This window comes from Molothrus ater, chromosome 14, assembly GCF_012460135.2.
Source record: "Molothrus ater isolate BHLD 08-10-18 breed brown headed cowbird chromosome 14, BPBGC_Mater_1.1, whole genome shotgun sequence".
Taxonomy (NCBI): domain Eukaryota; kingdom Metazoa; phylum Chordata; class Aves; order Passeriformes; family Icteridae; genus Molothrus; species Molothrus ater.
In genome coordinates, this window is record NC_050491.2 from 2,726,850 (window position 1) to 2,748,664 (window position 21,815).

Here is a 21,815-nt window from a genome sequence, read left to right on the forward strand (position 1 = left end):
GAGAATACTCCAGGATCTCTATCAGTTTTCCTTGATAAATGCTGTGTCCACTGCCTCTCATCCTTTGGGCACACATCCAGCTCAGCCCCCCCCTAAAACTGCCCATGAGGTGATTTGCAGACAGGAATTCAGATACCCCATTTTTAGCACTCTGTCTGCAGTCTAAACCAAGCCAGTTCTCTCTCCAGTCTAACTCTCCTGTCAATCATGCCACACCACAACCTTGCTCAGTTTGTGTACCCTGCTATCCATCTCTCCAATAAAGAGAAAGTTTCTCAGTTTGTACCCTGCTATCCATCTCTCCAATAATGAGAGAGTTGCTCAGTTTGTACCCTGCTATCCATCTCTCCAATAATGACCCAATCTTCCCCCTGTGATCTGCAAATGAAACAGCTCCCAATGCCTCAGACACCTGCTGATAAATTAAAACCACCTTTCTCTTCTTGGGCCATTTCAATGCCAAGCCCATGAACTGTACATGAACAACTCAATTTTTAAGGCATTTTTCACTGATGGTCCAGTGGTGCTGAAAACTGTCACTGAGTGCCATCGATTATCTGTCTGTAGGAGAGTTTTAATGGCTGTGGCAGTGACCATATGCAAACCATGAATTATCTGCAATCTCTCCCAGCTGTGACATCACTGGGGAAAACACTGATAAGGCAGCACTCACAGAAAAGCCTTACAAGTCCCAGTATTATCTGCACAGAGACACAACATATGAAAACAATGGCAGATCTCTAAGTTCTAAGCCTACATGGCTCTTGTGAGGCATAAAAATAATATACTTGATTTTTAAATGTATATTACAACTCCACAGATCTCCAGCATCACCTCCAGTGCACAGACAGGAGGTGATAAATGTGAGTTCACACTATCTACTCCTTCCAACCAGCTTCTGCTACGTGGCAGGTGAGGCAAGGGCCAGGCTTTGGAAAGCTGGAGTGCAAGGCAGTACCTGCTGTAAATACTGCCTGGAGCTTCCAAAGCACCTCCATTTACAGTGACATCATTTTTTACCTCAAGGTACAAGCTGCACAAACTGAAATGTGGACTCTCACAGCCACAGGATAGTTTGGCTGGAAGGGAACTTTACAGGTGCTCCTAAATCCGTATCAGAAAACCCACCAGGCTGCAAACACTTAAATGCATAATTACCAACTGATGAGGGTTTTTTGCTTCTAGATTATTAAATGTCACCCAAATGAACAACTTTGGCACACCTGATGACTGACAAAATCCTGCATCAGCAGACAGCATCAAGCTTTCAGTCACGGGCCTGATCTTCTGCTCGTCGCTGCTTCCGTCGCCTGTGGAATTCTGATCATCGTTTTCCTCCTTATCAGATGGGGAAGAGGAAGTGACAACCACCTTCTTTTTTGCCACTTTCTTTTTTAAGTTGCTCTTTTTACTTTCTTTTACTGATCCTCTTTTAACCTTTTTCTTAGTGTCTTCATAAGACTCCTCATCAGAAGAGGATGAGTCATTCTGTTCTTTCTTGGAAATCTTCTTTTTGTGGCTTATTTTCCTCTTTTCTTTCGTTTCAGTTCGTTTTTTACGCCGCATGGCATCATCATCAGAACTCTCCTCTTTTTGGGGAGATTTCTCAGTATCAGAGGATAAATCAATGTGTACTCTTTTAGCTACTCTCTCTCTCAATTTTCTCTTTTCTGTAAACACGGGTTCCTTTTTCATTTTGTCATTTTCAGAAGAATTGCTACTTCCTTTCTCCGGAGATGACTTATCAAGATCAGAAGAAGAATCGTCTTGTTCTTTCTTGAAACCTTTCTTTTTTAATTTTTCAGATTTCTTTGCTTTGCTTTCTGATCCTTTTTTGTTCTTCAGTCTGTCTTTTGAAGACTCCAACTTGTGCTCTTTCTTTGCTGATTTCTCAGTACTCTCAGAAGAAGAATCATCCTGTGCCTTTTTCTTTTTCAAATCCTTCTTCTTCTTAACTTCAGGACTCTCCTCTTTTTCCAGTGAAGACTTCTCAGCATCAGATGACTCATCACGTTTTCCCTTTGAAGATTTTTCTTTTGAGTCTCTGCTTAGCTTGTCCTTAGCAGCTGACCTCTTACCCGTTTTTTTATCTTTAGGAGAGTGATTCATTTCCTTCTCTGGAGAAGACTTCTCACCATCATCATCTTCTTCTTCAGATTTACCTCTCTTCTTCTTCAGATTTACCTCCTCTTACTGCTTACTTTTTTCCTCTGCTCTTCTTCAGAGGAATCATAACTATCATCTTTTCTTGAGAATTTTTTTGATTTCTTTGCAGCCTCAATTTTACTCAACATTTGTATCTCTTTTTCCAACTCAGAATCATAGTTTGAAGAATCAGAGTAGTTCTGTCGTTTCTTTTTAGCGGCAGCAGCATTTTTAGCCGATTTGCCTCTTTTAGCATCTAAATCTGAACCGGAACTGGAACTCTTCCTTTTTCGTTTCCCATTTTCATCCTTTACTGGTGGACTCTTCTGTAAATCTGAAGTCTTTTGATTCTTTGCTGGTGCTTCATTGTTGCTCTCACTGTCCGAGGAGCTGCGACTCATCATGCCCGCTTCTTTAAGGACAGCTGGCACCTCATCAGAGTCTGAGCTGTGATCTAAGTCATATGGCTTTTTGGATTTGGAAACTTTGTTAGGACTGGGACCATCAGCAGCGCTGTCAGAAGTATTTCTTTTATCGCTTTTCCTCCTGGGTTGCTTGGACGCTTTCCTCTTCTGTTTTTCATTGCTCGTGTCGTTGCTGTCCTCTTCTGAGTTGGATGTCAGGGGGCTGATGTCCGTGGGGCGCCTCAGGGGGGTGGTTTTGACGCGTGGTGACCTCCGAAGATCCGAGTCCTCCGCGGGCACGGTGTCGTTCTCTGTGGAGGGCTCGCTGCCACCACTGTGGTTTTGTTTGCCAGAATCAGAGTTTGCTGCCCCAGGTTGAGATTCATCAACCTCTTTAGATTCATCAATGTCTATAGATGCATCAGCATCTTTAGATGCATCAGCATCTTTACTGTCCTTTTCTAGGCTGTTGTCTTGATCTTCAGCTTTAGCTGTGGACTCTGAAAGGGAAACAGGAGTCAATTTTACAATCAGTTCTTTTGTTCCTTTAGCCGAGGATTTTAGCTTGGTACCACCTTTGGTATCTTTCACAGGAGCGTTCGCTTTTGTATTTGAATTTGGAGCCTCATGATCTGCTGCTGTGTTTCCACTGTCCTGCTCATCTGATGGCATCTGAATCTCCATAGCAGATTCCAGAGTCTCAAAAATATCTTCAGGAACGGATGAGGGGATGGACACGATATCCATGTCTAAAGCCTCTGTACTGTTGGGCTCATACTGCGGTTCTTCATTTCTGCCAGACTTCTTCTCTTCCCCAGGAGCTGCCTTGTTATCTGTCTGCTCCACTGAGGGACCACTTTGATCCATGGGCTCATTGTCAGGCCGCTCTGACACGACTTTTTTCTGTGTCTGTGCGGCGTCATCATCTTTTAATGCCACATGTTCCTTTCCTTCATCTTTTTTCACCTCATTTTTTTCTGATCTAACCTCGGTTTTTTTCTCTTTGGTATTTTTATCTTTGATTTTAACATTCAATGCTTGAATCTCCAAGTTCAGGCCTTCTTCTAGTGACAGATGAGCTTTTTTCATGTCACTCAGCACAGATTTAAAAGCTTTCAGCTGGCACAGTTGCACAGTTGGGCTTATTTCTACATTTTCTGCAGCATTTTTCAAAAAGCTTACAAAGCTAGAATTCAGATTTGTTGTAGTTTCAATCAGTTTTTTTGTTTTCTTAAGCAAGTCTTTTGGCACCATTAGTGCTTTATAAGAATATGTTAGTGAACCTGAATATGAATTATCTAATTTTTTTTCTTCCCCATTACAATTTGCATTATTTTTCTTTGGAGAAAACTTGACTGTGTGGTCATATATTTTACTTTTTTCATTTTCAACTTTCATCTTTTTTTTGTTTTGTTGAAGTAACTGTTCTAAATTTTCAAAGACACTGTCACATGCAGTGACCAAGTCCAACAAAGGCTCTGGATGGCAAATATAGCAGTGCCACTGGTTGTTTTCATCCAGGATAGTCGAGAGCTCCTTTCGGCCCAGGTTGCGCAAAATGCACTTTTTACAGAAGGCGTTATGGCAAAAGTCACAGCAAATCAAATTTCCACCTTCAGCACACCACCTGCAATGAGATTGAGAAAGTCAAGAGTTTTGTCTCCACACCAACAAGGTGATACATTATTAAGTTCACATATTTAAAAATTCAGGTGATGAACAGATATCCATTACTCGAAACTGTTACTGAAAAGCTCACTGGAGAATTGCAAAGTCAGAAAATTCATGTTTTAGATTAACAGCTCATAAAGCTGATATGGTCAGTAATTTTTAAACAGAATTTTAGCACTGATTTCTTGAAAAAAGAGAAGAAAATATTTAAAACTTCTTTTCCCTGTTTCTTCTGAAAATCTGTGATTTATTTTACAGCAAAATTAATAAGCTTCAGACTTTGTAGCCTTAACTCATATATTACTACTGCAGTACACAAAGACTGAAAAGTGGTGGACAATAAGCTCATAGAAACCACAGACTGCATAAGTTTTACTGAATTACCCATTTAGATATTTCACGTAAGGACAGAGAAGTTCTTTGATATTTCAAAAGCAGGAGATGCATCTGGAGAACTGAATTTCTTTGGCTCATGAAGTTTAGAATGTCAGATTCTAGCCCCATCTTTAAGGTGCTAGGAAGCTGGCATGTTATTTAACTAGAAATGTGATGTCCCACAAGAGTTTGTTATTAGATTTCTTTAAAAATGTTTTCCTCTTCATTACTAAAACAAGCAGTTAAAAAATCCTAAGGTTCAGTATTTCTTGTTGCCAAGTAATTGTTGATTCAGCTCTTATGTACTTGTCTTTACTTGTCAATAATGTCACAAGAGCAAGAAAAAAGAGCCCCAAATCAGTAGAGCTGTGGATGTTACTTCAGTTTTTGTACACTTTCCCATTTTGCACACGCTGCAGCTTTTGTACACTCTCCCATTTTGCACACACTGCAGCTTTTGTACACTCTCCAGTTTTGCACACACTGCAGCTTTTGCACACACTGCAGCTTTTGTACACAGTGCAGCTTTTGCACACACTGCAGCTTTTGTATACAGTGCAGTTTTTGCACACACTGCAGTTTTTGCACACTTACCTACACTGTTCATCCATCCCATCTGAATCACGACTGATGTCATCACTCATGTAATATTTGTAGCAAGTCTGTAAAGAAAGAGAGAGGACAAGGAATTCTTTATTAAATCTCAACTGGGCTTCAGCAGTTCATTAGATTTCAGCATGCATTAGAAGCAAGCCAGCAAAAGCAGCAGCTGCAAGGTCCTCAGTATTCTAAGTCTTTTACATTTGTTTTAATCTAAAAAACATCTTCCGTGGTCCCAAATCATGACTTATTTAGATGGCTCAAGGTTTGTTTGAAAATTTAACAGGCTTTTGTTAATGGATGCATATTTGTGTATTTTAGAGCATCAGTTGAATACTTCTCTCCAGTCTGAATGTTTCTTCCATCTATTTCCTAGGTAAATCAGCACCACATCCTCCCTGACACAATTAATCCCACATCAATTACATTTTTCAGCTGGATGCTCCTTATGTTACCATGTGATGCCATAAAGCTTTAGATTAAAAAGTCTTCAGCATTTATCATGATGTTAACATCCAATAGTTCAATTTCCAGGTGCAAACAAAGCATCTTCATTTGCAAATTTGGTAATGGTAATAAAAAAATACAAATGACTCAGCTAGGAGTACTAGCTAGGAGTACTCAACTAGGAGCTGCTGAATTGCTGACACCGAATTTTGAGGGTTTGGTGTTATTTTTTTCCCAGCTGTTACTGAAAAATACTCTCCAGACCTGTAGCTCTACTTTAAACAGGCATTAATACAATTCAGAATGCAGAAGAGGCTTCTTCCCTGAACTGACAATGATGATGCCCCATTATCTGGCACAGACTTGCACATCAAACAACCAAAAATCAAAATAAAACCCCAGTAAAATCTGATGTTTAGACAGTTGATGGAACATTCACAGTCAAAGGAAAAACAGTTTCTCAGGTCTGAGACTTTAACCTAAGTGAGAGAAAAATAAGGGCAGAACTAGGCACAGAAATAATGGAAGAGCTGGAGATGAGCTTCCACTCCTCCCTCTCACATTCACAAAAGGCCATGCTCAATTCAGGGAAACCAGAGAAAATCAAGGGGAACAAGCCCTGATGTAATTCAGTGAGCAGAGCTCCCAATCAAGAGCTCCTGTTGAGCCCAAGAGCCAGACCAGGTTACAAAAATGACCCAGGTCACTGGTCACACTGCAGGAGGGCAGGAACACCCCAATGGAGGTGGGGAAAGGTCACCTTGTGAGCTGATTTTTGTAAAACACATTCTGTAAAAGAAACAAGCCAGAATGCAGAGAAGAACCAGCCTAGATGGGCATGGCTGAGTCTGTAACACTAATGAGGAACTGGGGAGGAAGAGGAGGAGGAAGATCAGGGAAATGCTCCCTGTACATTGTAACACAGAACTGTTTCTCTTTAGCAATATCTTATAAATACAAAATCTCCATCACTAGAGAAATATGCCAAGAGAGATCTCTGGAGCTCTCTGGAAGTCAGCAGAGGTCTCCCCAGCAGGAGGCAGGGACATTTCCTTCCTGCCCTGTCCCACCTCTTCCCTCTGCTGCCAATTCAGGGCCTGTGTGGAGCCACCAGGGAGCCACGGAGCTGAAGACTCAGATTATGGACTAAACCATCACTGCAAAGCTGCCAGAACTTAAACCAGTCCTAGAAGCTGGCAGAAATAGAGATGGCTTTGAAGCTGCTTTTCTGCTCCTTATTTCAGTTCTGTTTTACATGGAATGCTTTAGCAGGAGATGCAGACTTGGATCTGTTCTTAAAATACATTATGAGTAGGCAGAAATTTCAGACAGATCGTTTTACATTAAAAATTCACTAAGATTATACCCTTAAAGCTATAAAGTAAATAACAAAGAAACCACCACCAGTTTAATTGGGATGTAAGAAAAAAGGAAAATGAACTCATAAGTATATTTGCTTTTTTTCCCTCCTTTTAGTTTCCTTAATTGTAACAGCTAATGACTGAAAACGTTGTCAACTAATGAACAGGAATTGCTCCCACAAAAATCCCACCCAAACCAACTAATATGACATTATGAAACAAAAATAAACAGAATTGTTTACCACATACCTTACAAATAAGCACTTTGAGTGTAGGGTGTCTATAGATTGAATCCTTTTGAAAATGGTTCACCTGCTGCCCACAAGCTGTACAGCTCACAATTCCATGGAGTCCTTCCTCTATGGAGAGGATTACAAACAACACATCAATTGTTTCCATTCTCATTTAAGAAATCTGTAGATATCTATTGCATTTTCTTGCAATATTCTGGCCTGTAAGGTTTTTCATAGGCCTTTGTTTCTGCACCACCCAGCACCAGAGAAATCTTTCTGTAACCATTTGCCACTTTAAGACTGAATTTTCCCCTGATTTCTGTGCTGCACTTGGGGTCAAGGTGCAATTCTTTCCCTTTGAGAGGTTTAAGTTGGGTTAACTGGTCACCTCATGAAAACACACCTAAATTAGAGTAATCACTAGAATTCTTTCATAGCAGCTCTGATATTCTGGATAACCTTCCCCATTTAATCTTAGTTCAACAAACACCACTGCAATTCATGTTCACATTATGACATTTCTTTCACAAACAGTTTTAGCTTCTCAAAGAAAAACACAGAAAACTCATAGAAAATGCAAGTAATCCCTGTAATAGTGACTGAAAAACCTTTTCTCACATTTTGTTCCCTTCCTGACAGTGGTTTTTGGGTTTTTCTGAAACTACACTTTTGCCATAATCCACATGTTCTCCCCATGTTGCTGATTGCTCCCATGGTGTGTGCACCACTCAAAAAAGCTTTCTTTTATTTTTAAATGCCAACCCCCAATTTCACTTCAGAAGGGGTGAACTTGGGCCTGGCAGGTCACTCCATGTCAGACTCTTAATTAATACTCAAAGATTTTTTTGTTTTGTTTTGTTTTCAACAGCAGAAAAAGGAAGAAAATCATTGGTGAAAGTTCTGCACTTCCAAAAGGCCAATTTGGATCAAGCAGATACAGGTTTGATAAGAGGTCACTGAACTGTGACTTGTCCTTTGCTGTCATGCTCAGTGATTAAATTAATAAGGAAATTAACTCAAACAGTTGAATTTAATGAATGCAATCTGAGTACAGACTCTGAATTTTTTCTTTTTTTAATTAAATAATCACTACCCCAGAATCAGAACCAAGCTCCAACACACCAGCATGTTAAGGAACTGAAAAACATTCTCAAGACACAGTCCAAGCTGCCAGCAATCTGCTGCTGAAGCACAGCCTCAGATGGCTCAGGGGGCAGTGAAACAGCTGCTCCTAACTCAGTGAAATTCTGGATACAGGATGTGCTTGCACCCTCCAGCCATTCCTGACTGCACACCCTGCAGAGCCTGGGCACCTGCAAAGCTCCAAACCAGCTCAAACCTCACTTTTAAACACTGCTGTGACCATGGATGAACCCATCCATCCCATCACTCTCCTCAGGAAAGAATCCCCCATTCTGCAGCACAGAACCAAGGCTGACACACAGCAGAGTCCTTAAACTGCAGCAGGAATCGCTGAGGGGCCCAGCCAGCCCAGGGAGAACATGATATTCCCTGCCAAGCCCTGAACCTCTTCCCTCTTTTCCACAACCAAAGGGATGCACTGCAGCCTGCTTCCTCAAACCTGCAAGCTGGCACCAGGAAAAGAGAGAATTTATGAGGCAAACCCTTGTAAACCATGTTACTACTACAAATGATGACAATCCAAAGAAATTAAACTACCACTAATTCATTAATACTGATAAACTACTTGGTTAAGAATATTCCTAACAAAATTTATTAGCAAAAATACAACCACAACCACACTGCAGACACAAAACTTGAAAATAATAACACAATGCCTCTTACAGTCGTAGGTAAGAGCATTTGCATGCTGGAAAGGCCAGATTTCTGCTTCTACCTCTATTTCTAATACACACAGTATATATAATTCCTACTAGGAATGCAAATATTTATAAAATGTATGTGTCAGGCATAGTACATGAGTAACCAGTCCAGATACACAAAGGAAGGCCTGCAAATTCCCTAGGGATGGAGATTAAAACAGCTGGAAGGGCAGGTGATCCAAACTGTCAGACACAGGCCACAAAGCTCAAGGACAAGTGTCTCATCTTTTTAACACTGTACCCCTGAAGAGTTCTGCTGGACCATATGCAGAATTGTTTGAAGCACAAATGGAAAAAGCATTCTTATATGAACAGGACATCTTGCATGAATAAAACAGAACCAACTTTTGAAGTTGTAATTTAGAGAAAACATCAATGCTCCAAATGTCACTGACACCACACAAGGCCAGGTGTAAGCACAAGCACATTTCCACAGTCACACTTCCCTCCCCTTCACCCACAGAAACAGCACTCCATGAATTATTTTAAAGGAGAGCAAGGATCTCAAATGATAAAATGGGAAGGATGAAGAGTGTGTGCAAGAGCTGTTTGTGTGTGTGAGGTGCTGCTGGAGGTGTGTGAGCTAAGATATTGCAGCAGGGTTAACAAAAATATCCACTTTCTTATTGGCTATGTTATACATAATCCTCCCTCCTCCTCTTTGCTTTTGGGGAAAAAAAAAAGAGAAATTAATTTCTTTTAGTATTGTAATCTACCTTACTTCTCACTTTTAGCAGCAGCTATGGAAAACCAGCTGACACAGTAGCTTTTCAAAGGTAATCCTCAGAAGGGCCCACTGGTAGGGAATTTCCCACAATTTCAAAGCAAAAGAAAGAAGTCTTTGTATTGTTTGAGGGTTTAGGATTTTTCTAAGATCACTGATGGATAATCTGCTCATACATGTCCCTGCTCAAACATGGTTGCTTTCCTGGTCAGTCAGTGAACATTCCTGTATCAATGGTGTTCCAATTCCTTTAAAAAAGGAATACCTGGAACACCTGATTGCAACCAAGCAACTGCACCTAATGAAGCATCCTATACCTATTGAAAATAAGGAGTTTAATGGGAACTAATCTTAGCTTTCACTGCTGCATTGCAGGGGCAGCAATGGAGGCTAATTTCTACCAGCTAAAATCCTTAATGAACAAAAAGCCAGAAGAGTGGAGGTATTTTTAGGATAATTTATCAGAAATATGGACAATTTTTAGATGTACCAAATGTGGTCATAAGCAACAATTTAAACCCGTTTCAACAGATGTTTTAAATTGTATTTACCTCCACGCTTTTTGGGAGCTTCAGGTTTCATTTTAACGGTATTTCTGCTTCTAAATTCAGGCCCTTTAAAATCATCTTTGTCTTCATTCAGCACTGGCTCAGGCTGTACAACCACTGTACCTAGAATAATTTTATTTAGAAATTGGAAACCATTACACATCCAAGTGAAGTGCAAAAGTTCTGATTAATAAAGCCAACAAAAAAAAAAAAGTGCAATCTGTTGACTAAAACTCAACATAGTTTCGAATGCACAGATGTTCACAGAAAGAAAAAAACAACCAAAAACAAAACCCCAAAACCAACACCACACATTTCAAACTACATCTGTGTTGTAGCTGTAGGACAGAAGCCAAGGACTGAATGGGCTGAGGAGCAAATTCTGCTCTTTGTGCTCTGCTGTGGCACATGCATGACAGGACTGTCACACTGCTGGGGTGCAGGACAGGAACTTGCTCCCAATAAAGGACATCACTGAAACCCCTCAACACCCTATGTTCTTCTCTCTTTGCCCCTTCTATTCAGTTTCCCTCATCTTCATTGATTTCAGTATGAAATACACAAAAAAGCAATAGAATAAAACCTGCTTTGTCTTTAACAATATTCAAAATCTGACATTTTCATTTAAACAAAGTACTAATCCAAATTATGTGAAGGAAAAAAAAAACCTTTCCTATTAAGAGCCCAATTTTGTGGTGAGGACACTGAAAATAATCTAATATTCTGAAAAAATCACTTTAGAGGGACTGCTCTCAATACTGCTCCTCACACAGTGAAGAGCAGCAATTTTTCCTGTAACTTCCACAGGTAAGAAATGGAGGAGATTAATCCAACTGACACTGCAGCTAAGAGGGATGCAGGCCTACAGTATTAACTGCTTCTAAAAAATGTGCTTAAAAATAGATCCAATAATGGCATTTTCCCCCAGAGTTAGTTTTGCTTTTGTTGATCTAATTACTAATAACCCCAAAGACAGAACAGTAAAAGAAGACCTCCAAGTGCCAGAGCTTGAGACTCTTGCAAAACAACAGAATCAATCATTTCCCCTGTTTTGTGATGGTTTTATACAGATGTCAGCAGGCACTTGAAATTAAGCCACCAGCACACATCCTTGTGCACCCCCAGATTAAAATCTGCTGGGTCCCAAACTGAAAGTGCTCAGGTTCCTCATTTTGTGGGCAGAAAACCAACAGGACCTTCAAGAGGCATTTTACTGAATCATGTGCATTCTAGTGAATTATTTATGCTGCATCATAATCTTGGCTAATTTGCTGAATTCAGAAGCAAAAAAATAAATAAATAAATAAATAAAAGACATGACCTACCTTTAGGCAAGCTTTGCATATCTACATCATTCTCTGAGTTCTCATTTGAAATATCTTCATTTACAGTTTCATCTGCAATTTGTTCATCATCTGACCCAACATATTTTGTTACAACTGTAGGTTTCCTGCATAGACAGAAAAAAACCCCATGCTCTGACAAACAGTACAAACTGCAATTCAGGTAAACTTGGCAGGCAAAACACCATAGGAACTGTGAAAAACGAGTTATTTTAAAATTAATTAAAGCCATTATGAGCTGGGATGCTCCAAATTATTACTATACAACTGTAGGATAATTTTCTGGTTTGGAATAGGATTTCTCCCCTCTCATGTGAAATAGAAGTATATACTAATAAAATCTTTTTGTTGTAAAATCAAGGTGTGATGTATTTTTAAGAAAGTCACAATTCCAGGAAAGAAGTCTAAATGAAACAGAGGTGAATGTCTGCTCATGAATTTTATCCATCATTCCAGGTTTAACAGGCAGCACAAAGAGAACACACAGATATTAGCACATTACAAAAAGCACCTTGGCAGAAGAGATGCTTGCAAGATAATGAAGGAAATGCAGAAAGAAATGAAAAAGCTGACTACTAAACAAAAGGATCAGCTGACAGAATTCCACACAAACAATTCAAACTGGTGAATTTACTATGTCAGGATGGGGAGAAAATAATACAAAATATGGAGCAAATTTTTCAATAGTCTGAAGGCAATGCATGAACTACTGCAGGATACTGGTTTTGTCAATATAAGGTACAGTGTGGTAAATGGATGAGTGAAAATTCCTTTAGTGATAAGAGAGGAAGCAAAACACAGGACTAAGGAAGTATAAACATTAAAAGAGTTCAGCAGGACACTCATGAGGGAGAAACTAAAGCCAAATATAAAATCACACTTGCAAATATGGCATCAAGACAAACATAAAAAGGAGACTGAAGAGTATCCATTCCAGCAGACATGGTAAAATAAAGCAACTTTGATTAAAAGGAGAGAGAAAAGAGATACAGGCTTCTAAAGAGCAGCACTAAGGCAGCTGTTGAAAGCTCAACTCCCTGCACTGCTCACTGGATTTAATAAAAATCACAGAGGACAGGGTTTGAGTGAGCACCAGCTGAGAGCAGGTGAGGAGGAATTGGACTGGACTAAGTCTGCTCTTACTTGGGACACAAATAATTTGTTTCCTGTAGGTTCAAGCAGTTGGTAAACAATTCACTCCATACTTTTTAGATCAAAGAAGGAAAAAGAAAAAGCAGGGACACAGCAAATGGCAGTTTCTGCACAGGACAACTCAACAGCACAGTCTGATGCTGCACTCTCCCAATAGTGAAGCACATAAAATATTTTTTTCTGTATGACCCAAATTACATTTTGGGAAAAATCCTACATGTACAAATAGCAAGACTGAAGGAATTCTTGTATAAACTCCTTTGTCCTGAAGATAATAATCTTGTCTTTGTAAATAATAATCAAGCTTTAGCATCTTAACCTTTCATCCTGAGAAATGGTTTGAATTTTAAGTGCACTGTGAGGCATTTGTTTTACCAGCACTCCATAACTTCATGGATTTTTACCAAAAATATTTGACACTGCACCCACTTTTCTATAGCTTCCCACACCCAAAAACTAATTTATTTGTTTTTATTTTCCAAACCAACCTTTTGGAACGGGATGATCCTAAGGATTTGGTTCTTTCTGAAGAACTACTTCCCTAGAAACAAGAAAAAAAGGTAAAAGTCAGTACATTTATATCCAAGGGAACTGTCAAAAAGCAATTTCTTGCATTAACTAGAAACAACTCAGAAATCACCAGTGCCCTTAAAAATTTAAAAATTATTTTAAATAATTTTAAAATAATTTTATTTTAAATAATTTAAAATAAGGAGAAGCAGTAAGTACAAGTGACAATTTCAACAGTCATGCCAGTTCAGTTCAACCGAATCTCTGGAGTTTCAGGTCAGAAGTCAGCAGCTCACACAGGTTTGGGAATGCTCCTCTTGGTGGGTGAAGAAACCATCCCCTGTCCAACACATCCTTGCAGAGGGCTCTGGCACTCAGCAGTGGCAGCAGCCTGCAGCCACAGACTGCAGCAGAACAGACTCTTGGTGTGTGCCTGTTGTGCCAGAAAGCACTGGCTGCCTTCAGAGCAAAACTGATCCTTTCATTGTTTTTGCACTCAGATCACAACTAGGGCTGGGCAGTTGAAAATACCTGAATTTTCAGCAGTAAAGGCAAACTAAGGCCTGACACTGGCACTTGTGTTTTCTCTACAATGTTATGATCTTGTCCACCAGAATGTCTCCAACAGGAGAACAGACAGAAGTAAGAAACACATGAAAAATTCCTGCTCAGTTTAGCACAGATCCAGTGTGCCCATTTTAATTTTTTTCAAAAGGAAGCATCTTTGCCTAAAGAACAACTGTGATCTGAGTAACAGGGTGAAGGGGGATGACATTACTGGTGCTTCTGACAGTATTGTTGAAGTATTTATTGCAAAAGCAACAGAGTGAACTCAGCCACTGGGCACTAGACATGCAACTAGAATTCAAAAGCATTTTTATTCCTACCTCGTCCCTGTTGTTCTCCATTGAAGCTGGACTTCCTTTAGGTTCTCTACTTTTACCTGTGGACAGAAATTCAAGGAGTCCATTGAAATGCAAGGAACATCACAAGTTCTTCACACTGCACATCACAGCATTGTTTATGTTTCACCTGGACAGAGTTAAATGTGACTGGTGCACAACAGAAAAGACATTCCATGGTGTGGCATACATTTTACAGAAATAATTCAGAAATCCCTTTCAGTTCAGTCCCTGGAGCCTTGCTGCTGGTGAAGAAATACTGAAGCACTGCAAGTGCAACTGCATGCAGAAATAATATCATTGGAGCATTTCTGCTGATCTCTAAGAATTTTCCTACAGGTATTTTCTCTCACACATCTTGACATAAGAAACAAAGTATTAAATCTGGAATCATAGAACCACAGACAAAAATCCTGTTTGAACCAAGTTCTGGTGAGAATTCCTATTTCTTAAGCTTGGGAACTGTGGAATATAAAGCCTAAAGATTTGCAACCTATTGGCACCTACTCCAATCCACCAGTCTTGGAAATGGAAGAGAAAGTTTGGAGTTCAGTAAGTGAATGATTCTTCTATGAAATTGCTCCAAAAGTTTAGGAACAGCAGGATTTTAACAGATGCTACTGAGCAGGAAGTATAATTACAGGATACTTATCAGGATTATTTGTGATTTTTATCAGAAGACTACAAGTACTGCAACTTCTCTATCCTTAAACTTCAGCTTTGGGAACACCAATTTATTTCTATACTTTGAAAAAACTGAATCACTTGGAGAATTCAATGCTGGATATTTGACCTCTGCAGAACTGAGTGAATTGCAGGGAAAATCATCCAGCCATTTCCACATGTGAAGGAGGAAATACAAAATGGAAGCAGACAATGTTTTTGGCCTGAAACTTCTCTGGAATATTACAGGCATTCCCTATTGTGAAGGAGGAACCTGAGATGTGCAAGGAGGGTGACATTTCTGCTGGAGCTTGGATACTGCCCACCTTCTACTCCTGACCAACTTTGCCCAAGTGATAAACCCATGGAAAATACCAGCTTGGAGAGCTTGGCAGAGCTTTCCCTGCTCTGGCAGCCCCAGTGAGTGCAGACTCTGCACTCACACTGCCAGCCTGATGCTCGTGTGCTATTCCAGCAGCAGCTGAACGTGCTGCAGGGCCAGTTTCTCCCTGTGCCCACTGCAGAGCCCCATGGCTGCAGCTCAGTGCTGACCTGGCTGCTCCTGCCCAGCCCCTCCAGGGCTGTCAGGGAGCACAGATTCCCCTGGGATTGCTGCTCCACTCTTGCAACAAGAGCAGGCTGGCTCTGGCTCTGCTGAGCTCTCTGCTGCTGGCAGCCATGCAGTGGGAAGGAGGGAGACATCCAGTTCCAGTGCAGAGGGGATAAAGAACATTATTGAGGCTATGAAGCAAGTATTGCTTCCTGTTTTAACTGACCTCTGTGTGTGGCAGGCACAAAAGTTATGGGGATGAATAATATCAGCTAATAGCCAAGTGATTTCTAACAGCCAGCCTTCCTGGGCCACACACAACCACCTTCATCATCATCATCTCCCTCTGTAGCCATGATCTTTTCTGAAAAATCCTTTCCTTAGGATTTTTCCTCCTGAGCAGCTGAGAGGCCTCAGGAACAAAATGTAACCAATGGTTATCTGCTGCTGTGGAATGCAACAGGGGCATCTGGGATTGGGCTCATGGGGTTGTTTCTCATTAATGGCCAATCACCACTGGCTCAGACTCTCTGTCCCAGTCACAAGCCTTTGTTATCATTCCTTCTTTTTCTATTCTTAGCCAGCCTTCTGATGAAATCCTTCCTTCTATTCTTTTAGTATATATATATTCGTTTTAATATAATATATATCATAAAATAATAAATCAGCTTTCTGAACCATGGAGTCAGATCCTCATCTCTCCCCTCAGCCTCAGACCCTGTGAACACGGTCACATCCCTCCTCACATCACTCTACCCAACAGGTCACATATCCTCCAAATGCTGGAACAAAACAAGATCTATTACTAAATAAATCTGATTTGGCCCCAGTCACATCCATAACTTCTGCTCATAATGAGCACCCTCTGGATTAAAAAAAAAAAGCAAGCATAGATGCTAAAGACATTTTTGTCTTAATGAAGAGAACATTGGGAAGGGAAGGAAATTTGCACAGTAAATTCTGGCATTTCCTAATATTTAATTGTTTAATCCTGACTCTTCAACTTTAATGTTCTTTTAGATCTCAAAACCAACACTAAAATATGTTTGCTATGAAATTTGCAAGTGTCTCCATTTCAAAGACAATCTGTGTTTTACAGCAAGGAACCAAATGCTAATTTTTAACTGCAGAGGATAAAGGGAGAATTCTTTTTCCCAGTGTGCTCCTCAGAAAAATTTCACTTTGAGATGCATCTACATCAGAGTTTATTTTACTGTTCTGCTGAAGCACCACATGAGCAGTTTCTTTTTCCTGTGCTAACAGTTCAGTTTGATGCTGACATGAGGAGGTGAGTGCCACAGGCAGCAGACTCTCTCTCTAAACAAAACATTAAAAGATAAAAACTGCATGCCAGAAAGCCCATGGAAGATATTACTTAAGCCAACAGGAGTTTGAAAATAAACTCTACTACAGCCAGCACACTCCTCTCCTGCACTCCACATCAACACAACTTTTAGCTAATTAAGCACTAGAGATTGAAAGGTTCTGCACCTGTATCCAGTCCAAGTGAAACTAATAAACAAATTTAACCAGTTAAATTTGGAAACAGATTTTATTCAGTACTGACATGAAATAATTTCAGTTTTAATCACTGTCATGGAAGTGTTTAAACTTTGTTGCCTATTTCTAACTTAGAAATAAAAATTTCCAATTTGGACCAAGTGTAGGGCTCTAGTTTTTTGGTTTTTAAGTATTATTTTCTTTCCAAATGTCTCTAGATTATATGTAAAAAGTCTTTTTCAATTACTGTAAAAGCATAATCTCCAGAACTTCTCCCACACCTACAAGGACTGCAAAAGCATTACTACAGCAGAAAAACCACTGCATTTATAAATTCAGGAACACTGAACAAGGAACTCCTAGCACAGCAAATACCTGTGTCTGATATCTCATGTTTCAGAGAAGGCAAATTACCAGAGGATTAGATTTTTTCACCTTTAGAAAGATTCAGAACTGAAATAAATACTGTATCAAAGGCCTATTGTGCATTTATCAAGCTAGCACCACTTAAATCACATTAAGACTTGGTATAATCACCCCAGTGAAGTGTGAGATAGTGAAATAACAACATCAAGTTATTTGACTTTAGAATCACATATACACTGAAAATGAACATAAAATGTCTTTTTACCTATACTTTTGTTTTTAGATAATGCTGGAGGAGAGTTTGCGTCCTCAGATTCTTCTGATGAGTGAGCCAAGAAGTCATGGAGTTTCTGTACCAAAGTATTCAACTTGCTTTCACTGTTAAAATACAAGTAATATTCAGAGTTACCTACACATCTCACTCCAATTTATCAAGCTTGAAAGCTTATGTTTAATCTCAATTAATACACATCCACAAGAGATGTAAACATTTGTTTCTGTATGAGTACATCAGAGCAATTAAAAAAATGGAATTTTTCTAAATAATAGGTGCAGCCTTATTGACAAACAGCATATAAAGTCTATTTGAAGGCATTTTCACTGTTTATATACAAGTATATTCAATACAATTGTTGAAAAATCCAAGCAAGTCTGAGTGGTAATGCTGCCATGACATGAAGACAGCAAAAAATTAATATTCTACTTGTCAGAAACCAGACAGGTAAGAATGATAAAATCTTTATTTTATCTTTAAAACTGTCACCTTTGGGATACAAACCCAACTAGAACTAACAGAAGAGTTTCACCTGCTAACTTAGCCACTAACAGGTCCACTGAATATGCCAGTGAACGTGACAGGTCCACTGGATATGAAAGTTTGCTGATGCAAACCCTTTATTAAACCTACCATCCACATACATCCTGTGTGGTGTTCATTTGGTCAAGAAACAACCATGCAGGACCAGATCATTCCTTGATCAGTTTGTTAGAGTGCTGCTGATTCATTCATAAACAATAATCCCCTGGCAGCTTTCTAGACACTTTCAGACCCCAGGACAATTCTGAGTACATTTACTGACTACAGCACAAAGCAGCATCTCGGTGCCAGGCCTGCCTTAAACAGCTGCTCCATTTCATAACCTCCGTGCTACCCCCGGCATTTCACATGGTTTATTTCTCCCAAACTCCAGCCATTCCCAGGAAAGGCTTTTCCAGCCCCCTGACTGAGGCCAAAGGTGTTCAGGCCCTGCTCAGGAGGTGCCAGGAGCTGTTTGCTCCCTGCCCTCCTTATCAGCCCTCTGGAATCTGCAGCTGATCTGCCCTGACTCACCATCCCTTATCTGCTGCTCCAGATGCTTCTCCCACTCCTGACCTGCCCTATCCCCAGCAGAAGTGAGCCCAGATGAAGGATAAAGGCTTCCCACCCTTCCCACTGTTTGTTTCCCCATTAATTTCAAAATAGTCTTCTAATAGCAAGAAGAAATTACATTTTCTGTGCCTGTTTTATTGGTCCTAAGAACTTGTGAATACTCAACCTGAGCAGTCACCTTTACCATCACTACTGTTTCTCTGAACACATCAATTTATTAACTTCTGACTTTCAATTTGTTATTGCTAAAAAAAATCTCATTTTATCCGAAGGACACGCAGCTGAGTGCTCTCCTGAGCTGTGAGTGAACATCCTCACATCAGTGCCACTGACTATTCCAACCAGTGAAAATAACCACATAAAACAGCATAAACCATCCATTAAAAAAAAAAATCATCTGCTATTTCTTTAAATCACCTGAGGTACTCAAAATAAAACAAAATAGCACTTTGCAATGAAAAGATTTTCTGCATGAGTGAAGAGCACTTTTCTTTTGAGACTACATATGCACCATCAATCACTGGAGCAAGCCAAAAAGAGCAGAACAAAGCTCTTGAACTCTCAAGAGTACCTTAAAATTTTTCTCTCAATCTGTCCAAAAGTCTTTCCCTCTAATTACTGGACTCATGCTGCTATACAACTGCCAGCTCCCTGATCTTGGGCTTCCCTTTTTCTCAGGGATGGAAGGCATACTTGGAAAACATTACAGAAGATGATAATGGTACACTGCAGTCTTAACAGCTTGCATGCTCTCCTTTAGAAAGGAGATTTAATGACAATTTACTTGCATTAAGTGAAAAAAAAAATAGAGTTGTTCAGAATTATTTGATAGTAAAAGCATATAAAGAGATTTTATATCCATTCCAGATGGTCTGAAGAAATAAGCACATTTAGAAAGGCCACAAGAAAGTACATTTCTGGTAGTAAAAACAACAACAACAAAAAAGCCACACATGTGGAATTCTGCTCATTTAGTTTATAAATAACTTGTTTTGGTAACAGCATTTTAGAAAGAAAATGGGAGCTAGAGATGAGTTCAGTATTACTATTGTCAATAGAGAATGAATTCAGAATGGTATGCATGTGTCTTTGTGACTAATACTGGGAACATTATCTACTCCCATTCACTAACTCTTATCCTAACTAACGTGAAATTATCATTTTCAGAGCAAAGTGTTCTTGCTGACAACCAATCAAAAAAGATAATAAACAAACTAAAACTAAAAAGTCTTCTGAACTTGCTTTTGCTCTTGATTATTCATCATTTTGTACCATAAGCCTTTGTTAAGGAATACCAGGTCAAATCTAAGTAAAGGTGTTACACTTATGGAATGTTAATTTAGGGCAAGGCTTCATCTGGTTTTGTACCAAAGTGATTTTATGTCATTCATTTATACTTGAGAAATAATAATCTATTATTTTTGTTTAAAGCTTCTACTGGAAAATTTTAGAAGAAATAAAACTTTAGAAGCTTAAAGCTTCTACTGCTTATTCTTTGCAGCACAGACCCAGTCACTATTAAAATGATCACAACCTATAAATGTGTGGTTTTAATAAACACAGGAGCCTAAAAATGTAGAACCATCTCTGAAGCACTACTGAGGCAAACAGGCTCATCTACACAGACAGTCCCTGCACTATTTTATTTATTAGTGTGTTCACACTTGAGTTTTCTAAGCAAATGGCTTCCCCACCACTGTAGAGCTATTTCACCACTGTTCAGCCTAATTAAAACAGGACTGAAAGGGAAGGAGCCCTGCTATTATTGGTTTGGCCATGAACCTGATTTGTGACCTTGGGAGCTACCTTGGAACGTACCATTCCTTACCTACATTCAGAGCAAGTGCTGTTAAAGCAAAGAAGAAATGCCTGGCCCTTATATAGTAACAAAACATCCAGAGCAGACAAATTACCTATAAATGAGTCCATAAATAATTCGAATAAACAAAGAGCCAGACAGGTTGTGCCACAATCTAGACATAACACACTCCATTCCAAGTGGCTGTTGAGTGCTGTGCCCTGGATGTCCTTACCTGTACCAGGTTTGTGTGGCCAGGTTTTGGTAGTGGGGGGCTACAAAGGTGACAAACTTCAGTGCAGAGGTGCCAAAAGCTTCCCCCATGTCCAGCTGAGCCAACACCAGCCTGCTCCAAGAGGGACACGCTGCTGGCCAGGGCTGAGCCCATCAGCAGTGCCCATAGTGCCTCTGGCATTGTGTATTTGGGAGGGGAAAAACCTGCTGCAAAACAGCAGCTGGGAGAGAGGAGCCAGGATGTGCCAGCAGCAGCCCTGCAGACACTGGGGCCAGGGGAGAAGGAATTCAGGGTCAGAGCAGAGACCCAGCTGCAGCCCATGGAGTGATGCCTTGCATTTTAGTTTTCGTATTTTCCAGACTCTGTACTGCATTGGTGTATAACTCTGAACTCCATATAAAATGTTAGCAAGTTCTTCTCACAGCTCAGGCACACAGAACAATCCTTTTCCAGCCCCAGAACCAAGGACACCTCTGCAGCTTCAGGCCCAGAAAGTGCAAACAACAGAGAATTGAGGAGAGCAGACTGGGAGGATGGGACTGCATCACCTGGAGCTGGAATTGGACAATGAACCCCAAAATGGAAATGGACCAAAACTGATAAAAGTGTGAGAACTCGTGAGCCTCATCCAGCTTGGGTGTAGCCCTGGCTGGGCTCTTGTGCTGCCCAAGGTGAATCCTGTGAAGGCCTTTTAATAAATCCCTGCTTTATTCCTTTAACTCTGTCCAGCCTCTGCTCCAGGAGCTCCCAAGGCATCAGGAGGACCCCACAGGTGCTCAGGGTGATGCCAGAGGAGGCTGTGAGCCCACAGGGACCCTGTGCTGGAGCAGCCCCTTCCTGAGCCCCGTGGGATGGGAAAGGACCACGCTGGAGCAGTTCAGGAAGGGTTGCAGCCCATGGGAAGGACCCACATGGGAGAAGTCCATGGAGAACCATCTCCCATGGGAGGGACCCCACTCCCTGCCCTGCTCACCAGGAGGAGGCAGAGAATGAAGAAAAGTTGAACCTGGGAGAAAGGAAGGGATGGGGAGAAGGCATTTTAACACTGGGGATTTATTTCTCATTACTGTACTCT

At 40.3% G+C, this 21,815-nt stretch overlaps 1 protein-coding gene across 1 annotated transcript in view; it reads right to left on the minus strand.

Annotated features, from left to right (window-relative positions):
- ATRX (ATRX chromatin remodeler) overlaps positions 1-21,815 on the minus strand; it is a 70,094-nt gene that overhangs the window by 41,299 nt on the left and 6,980 nt on the right. Inside the window, 9 exon segments of the mRNA XM_036402362.1 lie at positions 1,224-2,186; positions 2,189-4,176; positions 5,190-5,257; positions 7,253-7,362; positions 10,356-10,475; positions 11,678-11,802; positions 13,336-13,388; positions 14,245-14,300; positions 17,604-17,716. Of these exon segments, the coding sequence (XP_036258255.1) occupies positions 1,224-2,186; positions 2,189-4,176; positions 5,190-5,257; positions 7,253-7,362; positions 10,356-10,475; positions 11,678-11,802; positions 13,336-13,388; positions 14,245-14,300; positions 17,604-17,716 (3,596 nt within the window).